We start from the raw sequence: 19,294 nt of genomic DNA, 5'->3' as shown, positions 1-19,294 counted from the left end.
AAAAGAATTTTTAAAAAGTAATATAACTACTTCTGTGCATAATACCTGTGCCTGTGTTTCCAGGATCTGGTGCAAACAATTTTATAGTAAGTTTTGGCAACATCCACTGCATCCATAGGCTTACACGTCCACTTGATATTCCAATGTTACTTGTTGTTTGCTCCAAGGTAACTGAGTCTGAGAATGGAGAATCATCTCCACCTGGTACAGAATCACCCTAAAACAGCATGAATATTGACTGTGAATACTCAATGAAAAATCATATTGTATAACAGTTTAAGAAATAACACACATGATCCAGTCATCAAAAAACTTAGATCATACTTATACAGGCAGTCCTCAGACTTACGACAACTGGGTCCTGAAAACCGCGTCTTAAGTTGAAATGTTGTAATTCGGAACCAATTTTCTCATAAGAAACAATGTTATAAATGGGGGATTGGTTCCTGAACCAAGGCCCGACACCCTATTTTCACCAAAAATACCCCAGAACTTTGTACTCAATCAATTATAGATGAGCAATGTAGCTACATTAATGTATTTATATTGTAGATAGAAATCATATTGATTTGGAAATATTTCTTTGAGGTGACTTTGTTGGACTTTTTGAAGGGCCCTTGGTTGGACTTTTTGAAGGGTTCTTGGCTGGAGTCTTCTCAGGAGTCTTGGCTGCAGGTTCTCCTGGAGTCTTGTCTGCTTTCTTAAAGAAAGTGTCCAAGGAAGTTTGGACAGATGTTCTCCAGGGAGATGGGTGACACAGTGAACTTGTTCGCTGGTGTGGCGTTACATAGGATCAAGCATTGTAAAGTTAAAACTGATGTCAGAAAGTTGAAACAGGGTGTCAATTTATAAATGCTGTAAGTGCAAAACATCGTAACTTGAAATGTTGTAAGTTGAGGACTGCCTGTATTGTTTATAACAAGCATCTCAAAACGTAGCCTCCAGATTTAGTCTTCATGGGTTCTTGTACACACCACAGATTTTAATCCTCCTTAAATTAAATAGGTTTATAAAATTTAAACATTTATTTTGGCAGGTTGCATCTGTGTTTACATGCACTATATTTTCAAATGAATTAAGCTTTGGAGTATCTGTGTTTACAAACACTAGGTTTTCAAACAAATTAAGACAGGTCCCTCGTTGGTGCCACAGGAGAATAGGATGGTCCGGCGCTGCCTCCCCCCACCCCACAACCCTGGCTCAGGGTCCGCTACCCACTCTGTGCCCATGCCCTGCCATGCAGCTGTGGAAGCAGGGAGCTGGAAAAATAGAAAAAAAGAAAAAGAGAAAGCCACACAACAACAACAACAAACATGGAAGCAATTTGAAAGCAAAAGCCATTCAAAGGGGTGAACTACAAAAAAGTCACAATGCCATCTGCTGGACAAAGAGGATCATTACATGTCTTTGAGTGCCTTTGTGTTTACATGCAATGAATCCATGTATGCGACACTTAAATTTCTGGTAAGCCAAACTAAACTATGTCCAAGGAGTTTTAGTTTAATACACAAGAAAGACTTTTAAAGCGTCGGAAAATCCTGCTCGTGCAAACAGACATGCAGTCAAAGTGCATGAAAGGGCAAAAATAGTGGCGTGTACATGAGCCCCATATTTTGATCAATACCTCTCCAAAAGGAAAAGTGAATTTTTTTTACAGGGTTTTTTTTTTTTTGTAACTCCCCTCTGTTCTTATCACACTTCTCTAGATTCTTCTAACTCAGTCACATTGTACCAACTCTTAAATTCCACAAACATATATTCTAACAACATCTTGGAAACAGCCCATTTTTGGACTTTTATAATTAAGCAAATGAAAAATCTCTACTCCTTTTTCAGAGGAATGTTAGAGTTTGCCAAGATCATACCTGGAAACGATCACATTCCATCACTTACTTTTATTTTGCAGTATTGCCAGATCACCTTTTACCAGATTACCAAGACCCTGTTGACTAAAGGGCTAGGGACAGACATTCAAAAAGCCTGAGCCTAAATTGGTTCACTCTTTAAATGTTAGTCTAATCTGGCTAGGCTGAATCAATTTGTAACTGCACAGAGATCCCAGAAATGCAGGCACATACCTGCAAAGGATCAGGCTAGAAGCCAGGGGGCGCTAGAGCAGTCCTCCCTTTCCTTCCAGAGCTGAGGGGTGCATAGCCAGGCCCTGGCAGGACCCTCTGATTCGGGAGGGTTCCCCCCACCCCTTTCTGATCAGCCCAGCACAGAATTGATAACATAGTGTTTATCACCCCAACTCAGTTTTTATCACCCCATTAAGAAAAGAAAAGAGGGACATTACCTGTTGATTCTGTCTTTGTCCCATCTGCCACAGCACAGACTGTAGCCAGCATATGGTCTGCTACCTAATGCTGAGAGGTGTCTGTGTAAGACAGAGGGGACCTTACAGGGAGTGGGGAAGGGAGGGGAAGGAGAGCAGGGGGAAGCCAGGCAGATGCCTGCAGTCTTTCCTGAGCTCCAGCCAGTGAGCAGAGGGTAGAGGCCAGTTCTGCTGTGGAGCAGACAGCGTGCCAGGATGCTGGAGGAGTCTGATTTAATTTAAACCAGCAAGGGGTCTGGGACAGAAATTGCATAAACCACTTTTGACCCAAACCAATTAAGTCTGATACTACATTCAACCATGTTTATCTCAAACTGGTTTCAGTCATTGTCCAACTGGTTTATGTACACTGAACATCTGTTCTGTTACAGGTTTAAACCAGTTTCTGATCACTTAAACTGGATTATGTGTAGTGTCTGTCCCTAGCCCAGGTGTCCAGTATGCAATTCAGGGGGTAGATGTGTGTGTGTGAGAAAAACAGTCTATAGATGGGCAGCAAAAGAAGAAAGATGGCCTTTCTGATGGGAACAAAGAGATGTCAGAGTATGGTCTGTACTGTCCAGAGAGCTGAAGGGAGTAAATTCCAAAATGTACATTCCACTTCTTTGGCATATATAGTTGGCATTCTCTATGGTACTGCTTCCTGGTGTGGAAATTAAGCCAAGGCAAAAGTGTCCACTGATATGTGACAGAATATAGTGCTATGGCAGGTGAACTGGGAAGTTTTCAAACAGCAAACAGTGGCACTAGGGAAAACCTGAAGGAATCACTGCCCTGTCAGTGCTACCATGGCTTCTCAGTACACCAGGCAACAATGCTGTAAAGAACAGGGAGCAGAAGCTGTCATGAAGCTCATTCAGAGTAGAGATCCAAGAGTGAACAACTGTGGTCCACAAGATCAACCTCCAAGATTTAAAACCCTTGAAGAGAGGACTTTTACCTTGGTACTTCCCCATAAACATTTACAGCAAGTCATGTTAACACAAAAACAGTGACTGTGGGGAACCTTGCTTTGAGGATCACTGAGACTGGTATCTTCTGAGACTGAGTTCAAGGTCCTTATGTTTACAAGTTAAGATTGTTTGTGCTAAGAGACTACTTGAAAGAAATGCCATCACAAGGCTGGGTATTTTTCCTCATGCTACATTATAAAAATCCAAAGAATAGCAGTAGTAGGGGCAACTTTTGAAGGAATAGCTGCCCTGCCAATGCTAGCATGGTTTTCCAGGCAGCAATGCTACAAAGATCTGAGAGCAGAAAAGGCGACAAAGCTAGGCCAGAATGACTTTTGGTCATCTTTATTTCACTGGACTTTTGGTGCCTATGCTCTGCCTTTTTTTTTTTTCATTTGCCCGCTAAATTATGAGTTTAATGGGTACAAAATGTATAAGGGCCCAGCTCATAGCATGTCTCATTTTAAGTTTCCCTGTTCCTGCAGGAAAACCATAAAATGTACTGCTTCCCTTAGCATACTTGAAAAACGAATCTATTTATAATCAAAGAATTAACATTTTGTTTTATTTTTTTAAGCTTACTGCAACCCAGAAAGGAGTACTCCAAGTGTGTGTATACACACGTGCTAACTTTCTGGCAGTTAAGCCAAATGAACTTTTTAAAGTCAACTTAACTGTCAGAGCGTAGACATGTATGTGGAGCAGAGACGATTTAAATGTGGCGCAAGATAATACAGTAAAAGCTGAGTTATCTGGCACCTTACAAGCCGGCATGTTCTGTTAATTGGCATGCTGGCTTGTAAGAGAAAAATGAAACCAGAAGTGTCCACCGTGGCACTTCTGATTTTGCCGAGCCCACACGGCCCAGGCGAAAGCAGCCTGCGCTGCCAAGCTCCCACAGCCTGGGACATAGCAGCCTGCGCAGGTCCCCCTTCCCTGTCCCTCAGGGCCCATGGTAGGGGTAGTGACGCGGCAGGACAAGTGATGGCCTGAACAGGCAAAGATGCCTGTTTGGGCTGCTCACTTAACCAGCATATTTTGTTATCCGGCACCCTCCATTCCCTGTGGGTGCCGGATAACAAAGATTTTACTGTATACCTCCAAGGGGTATTATCTTGAGTTGCATTAGTTAAGTTGCCTTAGCTCACAAGATGACTGCTACCACATCAAGGACCTGTACATGTATACACTCCAACATGGCTTGTCGACTTAGTTAAATTGCCTTATTTTAAGTTGCCTTAGTATGTGTGCACACACCCAGTGATAGTAAACAAGAACTTCAACCTGAGTTAAATTTTGTTAAATTACCTAAGTGTCCATCTTCCAATGGATAATGTTTTTCCAATAAACAATTTTACTGTAGAACTTGCCAATGGGCAAGATTTCAAAGACTAACAAAGTGAGTCTGAAAATCATGAGAAAAATGTGTGGGAATAAAAGCAATATGGCGTACCTATAGCAGGGAGATTATAATAGATGGCATACATCTGGATTTTCCCCTTGAGAAACTCTTAAAATCACTTAACCATGAATGTGCCTTCAGAAAGTTGACAGCTATAGGCCTGAGACCTAAAGGAGCTATAAAGACATATGGGTTACTGTTAACCTGGAAACTGGGAAAAGAGGGGCATAACTGTGTGTGGGAGAAAGCAATATGGGATTGAGATGGCTGGACAGAGCCAAGCACCTGACAAATTTAAGGCCATAATCAAGATTGCATTTTTAATGTAGATTAAGATTGTTTGGGGTGACAAGACTTCTGGAAAGAATTACTGTTAACAAGTGAGGACTTTTCTATGCATTTTATATTTATAGACAGGCAAAGGATACTGGAAAAGTGAGATAAGCATTTTGGTGTCTAGTCTTTTAGTTACCTTTCTTACTTTCCTCTTTAAAGTTACAGGTGTATTAGCTGTGAAGCCTATGAGACCTCAACACATGGTGCTCCTCTGATTTCAAAGTTCCCTAACACCTTCTTGGACATTCTCTTAACTGGTTCTTACTTTCTGCAATTGTCTGGAGACAGTGACTTGACATATTAACAGCTATGTAAGTAAGCTGAGAATGTTCTTGTTGCAGCATTCTTGGTATTCCCATCATTCAAGAAATTATTACAGAGCTCTAAATTTTTTAGCATTGCTCTAAGTTTTACAAAATGACATTTAAATCAACATAAACCATGGCAGGGGACACATGAATGGAGCAAGAAATGTGTGTAATCATTCCACCTGAGTAGTAGATTTGTGAAAGGCTGTAAGGGTAAAAGATACAGACCAAAGCTATGGACAGGCATTCATCTGTAGTGCTAAAAATGTAGCACTATGGGGGTACACAGGCTTTCCAGCCCCCTGGCTAGAGAGCCACAAAGTTGCCTCAAGGTGTGCTCTTCAGCAAGAGATGGGAGGAGAAAGCAGGCGGGGGAAAATTCGCCTGGGTGGCTCCTGCCTCAGTGTGGGGGGCTCTGGCTCCAGCTCTGAGTCACATTTCAGTCACTCCACCTGCCTGCATATGGCTGCTGATCGCACCAGTTGGGCAGAGCAAGTATAAGACAGCTGGGAGCTGGAGCCAGAGTGGTACAGTGGGGGCAGGAGCAGGACTAGGAGCCACAGCTGGAGGCAAGGGGATCAGAACAGCCCTGCTGGCCCAGGCCCCAGTCAGTGTGCAACTTCTGGTTGGGTTGTCCCCAGTGCGGCTGCAGTCAGCTGGGTGCTGCTCTGCTCCCCTCACCATTAATGGTGGCTCCTCCTCCTGCTCCTGCTGTGCCACTCTGGGTGGGTGGGCAGGGGGAATCTTCAGCCTGATGGCTCCCACTTCAGGCAAGGGGAGCAGAGAAGCACCCAGCTGGCTGCAGCCACACTGGGAATGGCCCTGTCAGAAGCTGTGAATTGGCCGGGGCCCAGGCCGGGGCCAGAGGGTGTGGGCAGAAGCATGGCATGGGCTGCCTCAGGAGGAGCTCAGCCCCATGTGGAGTGCCGCAGGGGGCAGCTGCAGATCGGACACGCCCTGCTTCACACCTGCCCCAGCCTTCCCCTCATCCCTGGCTGGCCCTTCCACACATGTGCACATGTCCCTGTCCCCTCCACACACACCCAAACACCCCCCATCTCTCCCACAGGACACGGTGTGCAGGGAGCAGATCATGTGTGTTTTGCTCCCAAACACTGCTTCCCACCCACTCAAAGCCCCATATGGAGTTTTGGTGAGTTGCTGCGGGCCGGGGGGGTGGGGTGGGTTCTGACCCAGGCCACAACAGCTCATCAAAACTCCCTATGTGGCCCTCGGGCCCAAATAATTGCCCACCCCTGCTACAGAAACTGAAGTCACTGGGGTCGGGGGGAGGGGTGCATGGGGTAATGAGATTTTCTCATACATAACACAAACATTTCCCCCTAAAATCAGCTCCCCAAAAATTAGGGTGTTGTAAGTGAAGAAGCTGTTTTATAGTTTCATAGTTAGTAGGGTTGGAGGAACCTGAGCAGATCATCAAGTCCAACCCCCTGCCGTGGCAGGAAGAGTACTGGGGTCAAACGACCCCAGCAAGGTGATTGTCAAGCCTTGTCTTAAAGACCCCCAGGGTAGGAGCCAGCACCACTTCACTTGGAGTTGGTTCCAGATCCTAGCCACCCTGACCATGAAGTAGCGCCTCCTGATATCTAGCCAAAATCTACCCTCTGCCAGCTTGTGACCGTTATTTCTAGTCACTCCTGGTGGTGCTCGGGGGAACAGGGACTCCCCCAAAGCCTGCTGGTCCCCTCTGACTAGTTTGTAACAGGCCACTGGATCCCCCCTCAGCCTTCTCTTCTGGAGGCTGAACAGGTTCAAGTCCTGTGGCCTCTCATCGTAGGGCCTGCCCTGCTGCCCCCGATCATGCGAGTGGCCCTCCTCTGGACCCTCTCCATGTTGTCCACATCCCTTTTGAAGTGCGGCGCCCAGAACTGGACACAGTACTCCAGCTGTGGCCTGACCAGTGTCACACAGAGGGGGAGGATCACCTCCTTGGACTTACCTGAGATGCATCTGTGGATGCATGACAAGGTGTGGTTGGCCTTCCTGACTGCATCCCCACACTGCCAGCCCATGTTCATCTTGGCATCAATGATGACTCCAAGATCCTTTTCTGCCTCTGTGCTGACGAGAAGGGAGTTCCCCGGCCTGTAGGTATGGTGCCGGTTGTTCCTCCCAGGGTGCAGCACCTTGCACTTGTCGGTGTTGAATCCCATCCGGTTCTCATCCGCCCACCCCTGTAACCTGTCTAGGTCCGATTGCAGCCTATTCCTTCCTTCTAGCATGCCCACATCCCCCCACATCTTAGTGTCATCAGCAAATTTGAACAGGGTGCTTTTTACTCCCTCTTCGAAGTCACTGATGAAGATGTTGAACAGTGCAGGCCCGAGGACCGAGCCCTGGGGGACCCCACTGCCCACATCCCTCCAGGTCGAAAATGACCTATCCACCACCACTCTCTGGGTGCGGCCCTCCAGCCAGTTGGCGACCCATTTGACTGTGTAGGTGTCGACACCACAGTCCCCCAGGTTTTTAAGGAGAACGGGGTAAGAGAGAGTGTTGAAGGCCTTTTCTTCATTAGAAATGGGGCACTACTGGCAACACTGCGCATGTCATACAACAACCATGGCTGTTGCTTGTGCCTGCTCAGCAAACTGAAGATGATGAGTCTTGTGTTAACCTTCTCATAGCCATAGCTATTGGGTGAGCACTGTAGCTGTGCCCAAAGCATTAAATGAGTTGTTGGTAGTATCTTGATGTGGTTTGTGATGTCAAAATAGCACTTTGTTTCCAGGAATTTTATATAAAGCACTACTTACAGTAAAAAAAGTAATAGATTTTCTACTACCTTTTGCAAGGATCTGGGGCCTACCACTGTGACACAGAGTAAGCCCTTCTGGAAATGCAAAATGTCAAAAGTGTGTCATTACAGGAGGCAATCTGCCACACTAGGAAATTTCTGATGACACTTCCCAGACACACTGAGCATCTTTAATTGTGCTCCAGGGGTGGGTGCTTTAATTAGAGTGACTCTTAGGAGCTGCTCTAATTAAAGCACCCACAGTGTCTCATGTATTCAGCATTCTGCGCTTCAAAATGGCGGTGGGGGCACTTTAACTAAAGCTTGTTCAATAAGCTTTAGTTAAAGTGCCCCCACTGCCATTTTGAATCACAAGGACACTGACTACATGAGATGCCCTGGCTGATGGAGTGTGCCAATTAGCACACTCCAGCAGCCTTGATTAATCAAGTCTGCTCTGATGCACTGTAATAATAGCACATCAGAGCAAGTGTCTACTGGCACCCATTATGTTTCACACAGGACTTTACTTCACACAGTTGGACATGATTCTGGAATAATCTTTCCTCATACATCCTACCTTCCAAAAACAAGGTGTGTTGTTTTATTTGGGGACGTGTGTAAGAAAACACAGTAATGTAAATCACTAATAAAGGTAATAGGTCAGTATTTATTTCAACTGCAGGGGGAAACAACTTTTACTGGTGTGCTGGTTCAAGAGACCTGACAAACACAGAGAAACAAAGCTATATAAAAGAGAGAGAGCTCTGACCTAGGAGGCTGTCACTTACCCAGCATTTTAATAAGTGAAGCTTGAGATTATATCTGCTAGGGGCATATGTGGAAGATGGATAATTACTGGGTAATGCAGACACACATTTAAGTGATTTATTGTTTTATAATCCATTTTTCTGTAATGCTTTTGGTCTAAATAAATAGAACTTTGCTTTCTGGAAGCTGGCAAGTCAGAGGTGGGGTTAACCTGGAACTGTGAAGAGGGGCATAGCTGTTTACATGTGGATAAGCAGTGAGAGACGGTTCATAGTGCATGGATCCAAGGTGTGTGGAGAGAACCAAGGAAATTGTATAGGGAAGATTAAGGAACCAGGGAAGTAATCTTTTAGGGAAGATTAAGGAGTTGGGAGTGAGGAAAGAATATGTGTATGCATTTCCAAGCAGAGAGTAATAAGAGTATTAGTACTGTGTCTACTTGAGAGAGACGGAGAAAGTAAACTGGGCAATGTGTTGTGGAGAACGTATGCGTATGTATATGGAGGGGGGAGAGCACCCTTCATATCTGCTGTCATTTATGCTTCTGACAGGGGAAGAGTCAGAGCTTTTGTAAGAAAATGGAGAAGAGAAGGAGGTACCTGGAGATGAACCAACCCATTCCAAACTGGAATGAATAGGACAAGTGGAAACCTTCATCACAATGCTTGTATTACTTGTTAGATCATAGATTTCATAGACATTCGGGCTGGAAGAGACCTTGGAAGACAGAGTCCAGCCCCCTGCCCCAGGGGCAGGAAGTCAGCAGGGGTCATAGAATCCCAGCAAGATAAACATCCAAATGTCTCTTGAAGGCGTTCAAAGTGGGTGCTTGAATCATCTCTGGTGGCAGGCTGTTCCAGGCCAAGAGGGCTTGGACAGTAAAGAAGTGCTTCCTTATGTCCAGCCTGAAATGGTCATGGAGGAATTTGTGACCATTCGACCTTGCCATCCCTTGGGGCGCTCTGGTGAGCAGACGTTCCCCTAGATCCTGGTGAGCACCCCTTATAAACTTATAGGCAGCCATTAGATCACCCCTGAGCCTGCGCTTTTCCAGGCTAAAGAGTCCCATAGCCCTCAGCCTGTCATTGTAAGGTCTGCTTTCCTGACCTCTGATCATGTGCGTGGCTCTCCTCTGGACTTGCTACTCTTTCTTTCGATACCCTTATTTCTCTTGCATTGGAAATTCCATCTCTCTTTCTAATTGGAAGATTTTTTTCTTTTCTCTCTCACTCTCTTTTTTTGCTTTTTAAATAGAACACTATTTTTTTGCTTTTTTCAGAACACTAAGGCTGGAAACAGATGCTGCCTCTGTGCCATCCTAACAATTTTTATGGTGGCACAAAGCAAAAGCAAAGAGACGCCCATGCTTTTTGTCACACCACAATGCCTTTGTTTGTGGCCGTGGCAAAAAGATAGTAACAATTTGTGCTGCTTGCTTTATGACATGCTTACACCCTCTAGACACCCCAGACAGGAGGAGCTCCCTGGGTTTGAGAAGCCAAGTCCTGTGTGCCCCAGGAAGTCCCAAACAGGATCAGGACCCTCAAGCCACAGAAGCACCTGCCTGTCTTTCAACTCTTACAGAAATGCTCCCCAGAAAACTCCAAGGATGTGTCTCTGTAGACAGGCAACTTTCCCAACTTACACAGACATGTCCCAGAGATTCCTGGGTGTGTATCTCTATAAGCAGGGAACCCTGGCTTTCCCAGCTTACAGAGACATCCCTATAGGCAGGGAGCATGTTGTCATCGTGCCACAAGATCAACAGGTGGGACAATATGCTATGTGTGTTTCACCCAATGACACATCCTGGTACAGATGATCCATTTCATTTGGCAATGTCTATTTATACCCTTAATGCTCTCCTGTCCTATTTCATTACCAATAATGGCAAGTGCAACTTTTGTTTTGAGGTTCTTAAATACAAAACTCTGCATCCTTGTTACTACTTTCTCATAACCCGACCACATGGTTCTTCCTGAGCCTACCTCCCCATTCACCACTCCCAGTGTCCTAATGGATTTCCCACATTGCCACAATTGACCTCCTAATGGGCCCCCATATAGGCTGATGTTTCCATCACGAAGTTTTCATTTGTGTTTGGGATGGCTGTTGTATTCAAACCTCATATGCTCTAGAGACTCTTGGCTGAGAGGCATTTTGGAACACAGGGGAAGCCCTGGAGCTCATGAGATTTGAAGGCAGCAGCCAGCCAAGGACAAGCTGCTGTAGCTGAGACCCTGAGACAGATTTCACAGGATATCAAGAAATGGAGGCCAATTAAGGGTCAAGAAAAGGGAGAAACAATACTTATTTAAACCTAAAAATATGTTCAAGTTCAGCTCAAATCAAGATTGAAGCCAATTTTGATGCTCTCTGGACTGATTTGTTTCTCTCAATTCTTTTTCATTTTATGAAGTGCATTTTTCCCTTTTTTTCCAGGGTTGGAGTAAGTTCTTTTCCTGGTGCTGGCACATAAAATTGGCCAAACTTTAATTTACAAACTGTGCTGGAGAGGTGAGGGTATAACAGAGTCACTCCCTCCCCAACACACATGCCCTCACTATCCCCGCTGGAGATGCGCCAGGATCTTTTTTTATATGCAAGTGTACTTTTTTGCCTAAAATTCTGGCAGGTTTCTACATTTCTGAACAGTTAAAAAAGCAGAAAATAATAGTAAATTAAACATAAAGGGGCACATTTCAATGATAATACACACTACCATCATGGTAAGTTTTGCATTTTATAAATTGATTTTTTTTTTTAATTTCATGGGTTCAGATGTTCCATGCACTTCGGTTTAATCTTATGTTGTTTATTTGTTTCCACAGAAAGCTGGTTTTGTTTAGTGGTTTGAGGATACAGATAACTCTCTGCTGTACAAAACGAAGGGAATCGTTTTCCCACAGTTTTTTTTTAAAACATCTTGCTGAAAATAATGATGCACCACACTCCTCAGAAACTTTGGCACAGTTTACTTGTGACAGCAGTTGGGAGAACCTTTAAGAACTGCATTTATCTATCATAAACCTAGGCATGTAAATGTGTAAGGGCGAAGGAATGTGCAGTGACATGTAAAAGCAGTAAATGCTGAGTTTCAGAAAATGTGAACATACCAGGGATATTTAATTCCATATATCATTCCTATAAATGCCAGAGATAAAAGCAGTGATTCTCAACCAGAGTGCTAGAGCACCCTGGGGTGCTGACAAATCTTTTGAAGGGTGCCACAAGGCATGAGAAGATAAGTAGACAAGTGCAGCCTCAGGCTTGTACCTGCCTGATCAATCCCTCACACGCACTGCCTGGCAAGGAGGCAAACTCTATAATATATAAATTATAATATATAAATTAGTTTTTGAAATTGGGTACCATTCAATTCACAAAAGTTACGGAGGTGTGCCTTCAGATCAGTGAAGGGTGCCTTGAGTCCAAAAGGGCTGAGAAGCACAGCCCTAATGTATACCAAAAATATAAATTATGGGCACCTACCCTGAAGCACACAATGCAAGTCACACTCTATTTTATGGGATACACAGTTCATGCAATAGGCAGTTCTGCTGACATGTAATGATAGACCAACATACACTGTACCAAGGTGGTCAGTTTCCTAAACTAAACTAGCATTGGCATGATTTTAACTATGTTTATCTTGATGGCTGCCTGACTTGCAGATGCTTCCTAGCATTTTTATTTCTCTAGGTGAAAAAGCGTTATAAACAATGTATATGAACTCTGTATTAAAATGAAATCTAAAACTTCACTCAAGACACAATTAAGGGCTATATGCATAATACGTGTCTGGAAGTGAACTTAAAAAGGAAAACTCATGCACGATTTGTCAGAAGTCTCAACAACACTGCCAATGTTACACGAATGTAGTAGAAAGACAAAATGTCTTCTATAATGTTAATAACTTTGTTTATTAAATATAAAGGAATTTTAAACATCCAGGCTAAGTACACACAGTCAAAAAGCCTGAGGCTGAATCGATTCAATCTTTGCAGGTTTCTCTAATTTGCGTAGATTGAGCCAATTGGACCATGCTGAGGGGTGGAAGGGGGAAATTCCCCCTCTGCACTGGAGGCAGGACTCGGGGAACCCTGCCCAAGGCAGGGAACCCCCCCAGAGGCAGGGGATTTTGAATTGGCCCAGGCTGGAGAAACTGCTTCCCACCTTCCTGCATGTGCATCAGTGCCTTGTGTGGGCCTGGGGAGAAATCCTCCCACAACAGGGATCAAGGCTGTGGATGGGAAAGGGGGCTCTGTTTCCCCACCAATCCCACGTGCTGACAGACACAGACAAGACCAGGGCTGCAGAACAGAGGCTTTGCTGCCTCAGCTCTAAGCACCATGCTCTGCTGGAGCAGATAACAAAGCTAGCTCACCCACCCTGGGGGAGTGGGGAGGGGTGGAGAGGTTGCAGGGGAGGTGCAAATCATCCTGGGATGCTGGGGAACTGAGTTAACTTTAGTCAGGAGGGGATCTAGGACAGAAGTTTGATAGACTGATTTAACTTAAATCCTTTAAGTTTGATACTATATTCATCCAGGTCTATCTTAAACTTATTTCAGTCATTTTGAAACAGGATTATGTGCACTGAACTTCTGTTCTGTTACAGGTTTAAACTGGTTTCCGATCGCTTAAACCAGTTTATGTATAATGTCTGTCCCTAGTCCCGAAGACAGAATCACCAGCATGCTCAGGGTTTACTTTACAATAATTACATTTTGGACCACATTTAAAAATTAATGGCATCTGTTTAAAAGAAAAAAAATCATGCAGGTCTTCATATACAGGATGTCTACATACAAAAGAAAGAAGGCAATGGATGGGAGAGATACCCACACAAATAGTCTTGTGTCTCCCAAGAATTAAACTGGAAGCTAAAAATAGTCTTTATAACCTGAAACCTTACACAAGACAGAAACAATTGAGAAAATTAAGATTTTTTGGAATATATAGCTGCATTGTATTATGGAGCTTCTATGGAGGGAAATGCTGGGAAGGAAAGAGGTAAGAAATGACTAGAAAAGAGGTTTAAGAGCAAGAGGACAAGAATAAATATTTTAAAAGAAAATTATATCAGAGTGAGGGCATGGAGATGCAAATCAATGGAAAGGGGGTAGATGTTTTTCACACATCACCAATACCTGCAGTAGAGGCTTGTGGGCATCCTTTTAATCCAGGGGAGATGACAATTAATGCACAGCATCTTAGCTCTCACAAGCAGTAACGCTACTACACATTTAGATTTTCATCTACCATGGAGTAAGAGCATGCATATGGGCAATAACCTCAAACCAGCCAACCTGCTGGAAGCTCCCATTCACTAGTTTTACCTCACAGTAACTACAGTGCACATGCCCAGAAAGAAGAAGGAATTAAGAAATAACAACAAAAGAGAGGAAAAAATCCTAATGTGAAAACCAGCTAGAGGACAAAGAAGAAACAAGAAAGAGCAACTCTAAAGAGAAAGAAGTGCCCTGTATAGAAGGAAAAGAAGAGTGGGAGAAGAGATTCTTAGGAAATAAATGGGTTATAACATTATTATATTGAGAAAACAACCTGAAGAAAAAATACAGAAACAAAAAGTACAATGAAAAAATACCAACTGACTGATAATACAGGATAAGAACAAGGCTGACATACTTATAGTTCTTATATTAAGACTTAGTTTTAAACCTTCCGTATTTATTTATTTATAGCATCAATCTTTTATTCTAAAAATTTTATACTAAAAATCATGGACTAAATATAGACACTGGATTTATGACACATTATAATCTGCTTGACATCTGACTCCTCAGGTACTTCTCCACTATTCATCCCCCTTCTCTCTCCCCCCCCCCAAGCCTGTCTCTCACCCATTGACTCCTCAATCTACATTTTCACTGACTACCTGTCTTGTATGCAGACCAGCCCAGCCTCTGGCTGCTTTACTTTTCATTCCATCCAGGAAGAGCACACATCAACTGCAGAAACTTCCTTAACCTGACAAAGGGTTTTTGAACCCGAAAGCTTGCTTAATAATTGTTTTCCAACTATTTAAGTTGGTCTAATAACAGATATCAGATTCACACAAAGAACCTTGTCATCAGATTCCAATGCACTTCACAGCGCTAACTAAGCAAGCAGCATTTCAAACTCTCATTCAATCCTTCTACTCCAGCTCAGCAGTTTGCTTCATATCATATGAAAAACAGAGGGCTTCACAGTGCGACTACAAGTTTACTATGGCTGGACTTTGATGAGCCAAGAGAGGTTGCAAGTTCCAAAGTCATAAAGCCTACTTGAACAGAGAAGAGTGCAGATGGAGCACGAAGGATGACAAACCGTGACAACATTATGGCAAGAACTGATTCCTTGAGTCAAGATATTACCAAACTCTTTAGGGCTCTAATAGGTTACACATTAAACTCTACACAAGTATTAGTAGCATACAATTCAGAACAGTGTTAAATCTCCTTTCTGTGTGACACTGATTAAATATCTTCTCCATACATTCATATGTCTTTCCATTGAATTATATGTCAGTGGGTACCAAAGGAAGGTGCAAAAGTCTGGCAGTTTGTTTTCATGAATCTTTGTGTATTTAGGGACAATTTTTAAATGGCCTTTTTTTGCCTATATATTATGGAGGACACTATTAATTATAGCACAAAGGAGAACGTTCAGTTTTTACCTATCTGACTTCTTCAAAAGTGTGGACAGATTTAAGCAGTTGGGATGGCCTGTATTTTCCTTTGTAATGGTAGATAGGAGCAATAAATGTGTTTTCACAGCTGTGGGAACCAAAATTATATTTGGGCCCTGGAAAGCAGAATTTGGAGGGACAGAGTTTTTTATCTTGGGGCCAGGCACAGCCTTGCTCTTAGGTTAAGTACAGACAGTCAAAAAGCCCAAGGGGGAATTCATTCAATTTGTGTGGGTTTCTCTAAGCCAGGGGTGGGAAAAATATGGCCCAGGGGCCAGATGTGGCCTGCCAGGCAACTCAATCTGGCCCATGGGGCCCCTCCATAAGCCCTCATCCTAGGCTGTTCCTCTACAAGCAGCATGCCTCTTCAGAAGGCTCTGGTTGCACCCTCCACTGGGCTGGGGCCAGGGATTCCCACTGGGGAAACAGGTGGGAATGTGGGGAACCATGCACCATAGGCCCAGGTGGGGCTGCCACCACATGAGACCAGGGACTGAGGTGGGAGCCTGGGAGCTACATGCTCTGGGACCTGGCTGGCTCTGCACACTACCACCACGTGCAGCTGGGGATTCAGGTGGGAGCACTACTGGGCCAGGTGGAGCTGGCCCTGCACACTGCTGACATGTGCAGCGAGGGACCTGGGCACGAGCTGCACGTTATGGGGCTGGTCCCACATGCTGCTGCCATCTGCAGCCAGGGACTAAGGTGGAAGCACAGGAGCTGTTTGCTATGGGGCTGGGCAGGGCTGGCCCTGCTCACTGCCACCACATACAGCTCCAGGGACTCACATGGACCCCTCCACACACACCCACACAGCATGGGGGAATCCAAAGCTGGGCAGGGGAGGGAACCGAGGTGTGAGCTCTGTTAGACCACAGACCCTCTGCACACCCTCATCTCCCTACTGGACCAGGCAGAGGAGGGTGTAGGGAGCCAACACAGACAATTCCTTCAGGGTCTACACAGTTCAGGCTGGGTCAGCACACAGCCCAGAGTTGGCAAGGGGCACAAGGGTAGCCAAAATGGACGTTTCTCTCAGGGTCCACATAGCTCCAACTGGGCCAGCACAAAGTCTGGAGCTGGCGGTGGGAGCGTGAAGGGAGCCAAGATGGACACCTCCCTCAGGAGGCACAGCCCCAGCTCAGCCAGCAGGCAGCCCAGAGCTGGCAGGGGGAGTCAACAGGGACCCTCACGGAAGATGCTGTGTTGGCCTCCCCCCCTGGCTCTGGGCTACATGCTGGTTGAGCTGGGGCTGTGCAGATCCTGAGCGAAGGCATTCTGTCTGTTCCCCCCCTCCTTCCCCTCCCACCAGCATGCTGGCCAAACCAGGGCTGCGTAGACCCTGAGGGAAGCATCTATGTTGGTTCCCTATGCCTGGTCCCCACCATCCTGCCTGTGCTGGGCTGCATGCTGCTCAGAGCTGGGAGGTGCAGCTTGGCAGAGGAGCTGTGCAGCTCTGTGACAGCCCAGGGGTGGTGCCAGCTAGGTCCTGGGCTGGAGTAGCAGAGCAGGAGCCACGTTCCACCAGGCTGCCCTGCAAGGGGGGAGGTTTCAGGTCACTGAAAAGCATCCTGGGATGCTGGGGGACTTCAAGGTAGCTTGAGTCAGGAGGGGATCTGGGACCATTTTAACCTAAATCAGTTAAGTCTGATACTACATTCATCCAGATTTATCTTAAAGCAGATTTGGTCATTTTGAAACCGGTTTATGTGTGCTGAACTTCTGTTCTGGTACACGTTTAAACCTGTTTGCAATCACTTATACCAGTTTATGTGTAATGTCTCTCCCTAGCATTATTGGTCTTGCATACCTTGGCACATGGCGCAAGGACTGAAAGAATGAGAGTCTGTAAAGGTCATGCACAAAGGAGAAGTATGACTTCATTTAATTTTTAATGTATTTACATTTTTAGAAAGAAATAAATTTGTTGCTTTGAATTAAAAACTTTAGAAACTGCAGTGATATAAGAAACTATATTCTTTTCTCTCATGCAGTTTCAGTTTTCATTCTGGATTTCCACCATCCAGTATTGTTAAATATGGTATTGTTAAATATGTTTATGCATTAATTTTCTGCTCTGTTTCCAGATCTACAGAAAGATGAAGCCAGAATCAGAAATGCTGTACTATTTTCCCACACCTCCTTATGCCAAGTCCTAAAGTATACAATTTAATTCTTTCACCAATTGTTGCAAATTGACCAAAATACTGAGTTTATTTTCTTAGCAGAATTTATCTTTGTTCATCAGGAAGAACCAAACATATGAGGCCTTCATCCTTGGCCTGCCTTAAAGCTCAGGGATGATCACAGCTTTGGCCACACTTCTGCTATGTCTTATCAAAATAACTTCTGCGTTCTTGTTCAATCACAGAGTTTCCCCAAGGACTAAACACTTCTACCACTGTTTGTGCTTAAGTAAACAGTAACAAGTGGCCTGTTGTAGTCTGCACTACCTTTGCTCTCCCTGTTCCAAAGCTGGGGTGGTAAAAATGATTAACTGTTTCTAAGCCCCAGTACTTAAGTCTCTCACTCACGTTTCCCCCTCTACTACCACCACCACCCAGACTGAAATTCAGGAAGCTAGATAGTTTTATTCACACAGGAGTGCAGTGCTCCCTATCAACTTGTCAGCATGAAAAGAATTACTAACAGCTTAAAGTATAAATCATTTATGAATCTTATAAACAAATACTTCTTTTGCTGTTTAATACAAACAATTGTTAGATTGCGCTTTCTTCATATTCATTTATAGCAAGCCTATGGCACTTGAATGAAGCTTTTAAAAATAATCATTCAACCCCAATAGAATTAGAGTAATGTTTTAACTGTAAAATTTAAAAAAATCATATCCAGGAGTATGAGGTATTTTTGTTTGACAGTCATCAAGGTTTTAAATGTAAATTGTAGGACCGTATAAGCAACACAAAAATTTTAATTTAAAAATGGTCTCAAGATATAATAATGTAAATATATAAATTAAATGTTACACGTTAGTGAATTTTAGTGCCAATCTCCAATCACAGAACTGTTTGAAAATAAAATGTTTGAAATCTGAGAACGCTCATCCACAGTCAGACCTATAGAAATATATATTGCTGTTTAAAGAATGTACCTTTGTTGCTGCTAGTTTGCGGCAGGAAGCACAAAGAGTGCAGCTACATTCACATACTGTGTTTCATGTGATTGTTACCATCTCTAGTGCTTCATTAAAAAAGTTCAGAATTTCACAACAGTTTAACAATTTGTATCAGTTAATTACTGACTACTTTATACATTTCTGATTAAAATTAAGAATATAAGATTGTTTTTTCAAAAGTACCCATCATGGGGAGCAGTGTTTGGTCAATCATAGAATAATAGAAAATAAGGGTTAGAGGGGACCTCAAGACCAACCTCCAGATCAAAACAGGGCCACCCCAACTAGATCTTCCCCAGGCTTTGTCTAGCTGGGTCTTAAAAGCCTCCAAGGATAGAGGTTCCACCACCTCTCTGGATAACCTGTTCCAGTGATTTACTACCCTTCTTGTGAGAAAGTTCATCCTAATATCTAATCTAAACAACTTTCCTTGCTGCAACTTGAGACAATTTCGCTTTGTTCTGTCATCTGCCAACACCACATAGAGGGGAAGCATCACCTCCCTCGATCTATTGGTCATGCATCTGCTAACACATGACAAGGTGCGACTGGCCTTGTTGATGGCCTCGTTACACTGCCAGCTTATGTTCATCTTGGAG

The 19,294-nt window shown here is 44.0% G+C and overlaps 1 protein-coding gene across 4 annotated transcripts in view; it reads right to left on the bottom strand.

The window, feature by feature from the left end:
* Positions 1–19,294, bottom strand: part of VPS13B (vacuolar protein sorting 13 homolog B) — a 1,046,600-nt gene that overhangs the window by 454,006 nt on the left and 573,300 nt on the right. For all 4 annotated transcript variants that reach the window (XM_019527996.1, XM_019527995.1, XM_019527993.1 and 1 more), the window contains one exon: positions 46–217. In XM_019527996.1, the coding sequence (XP_019383541.1) occupies positions 46–217 (172 nt within the window). The remainder of the gene's footprint in view (positions 1–45; positions 218–19,294) is intronic.

Source organism: Gavialis gangeticus, unplaced genomic scaffold (assembly GCF_001723915.1).
Source record: "Gavialis gangeticus isolate Ggan-Ray unplaced genomic scaffold, GavGan_comp1, whole genome shotgun sequence".
In the NCBI taxonomy this organism is placed as follows: domain Eukaryota; kingdom Metazoa; phylum Chordata; order Crocodylia; family Gavialidae; genus Gavialis; species Gavialis gangeticus.
Note: the sequence above shows the minus strand (reverse complement) of the source record. Positions and strands in the feature narration are given on the sequence as shown.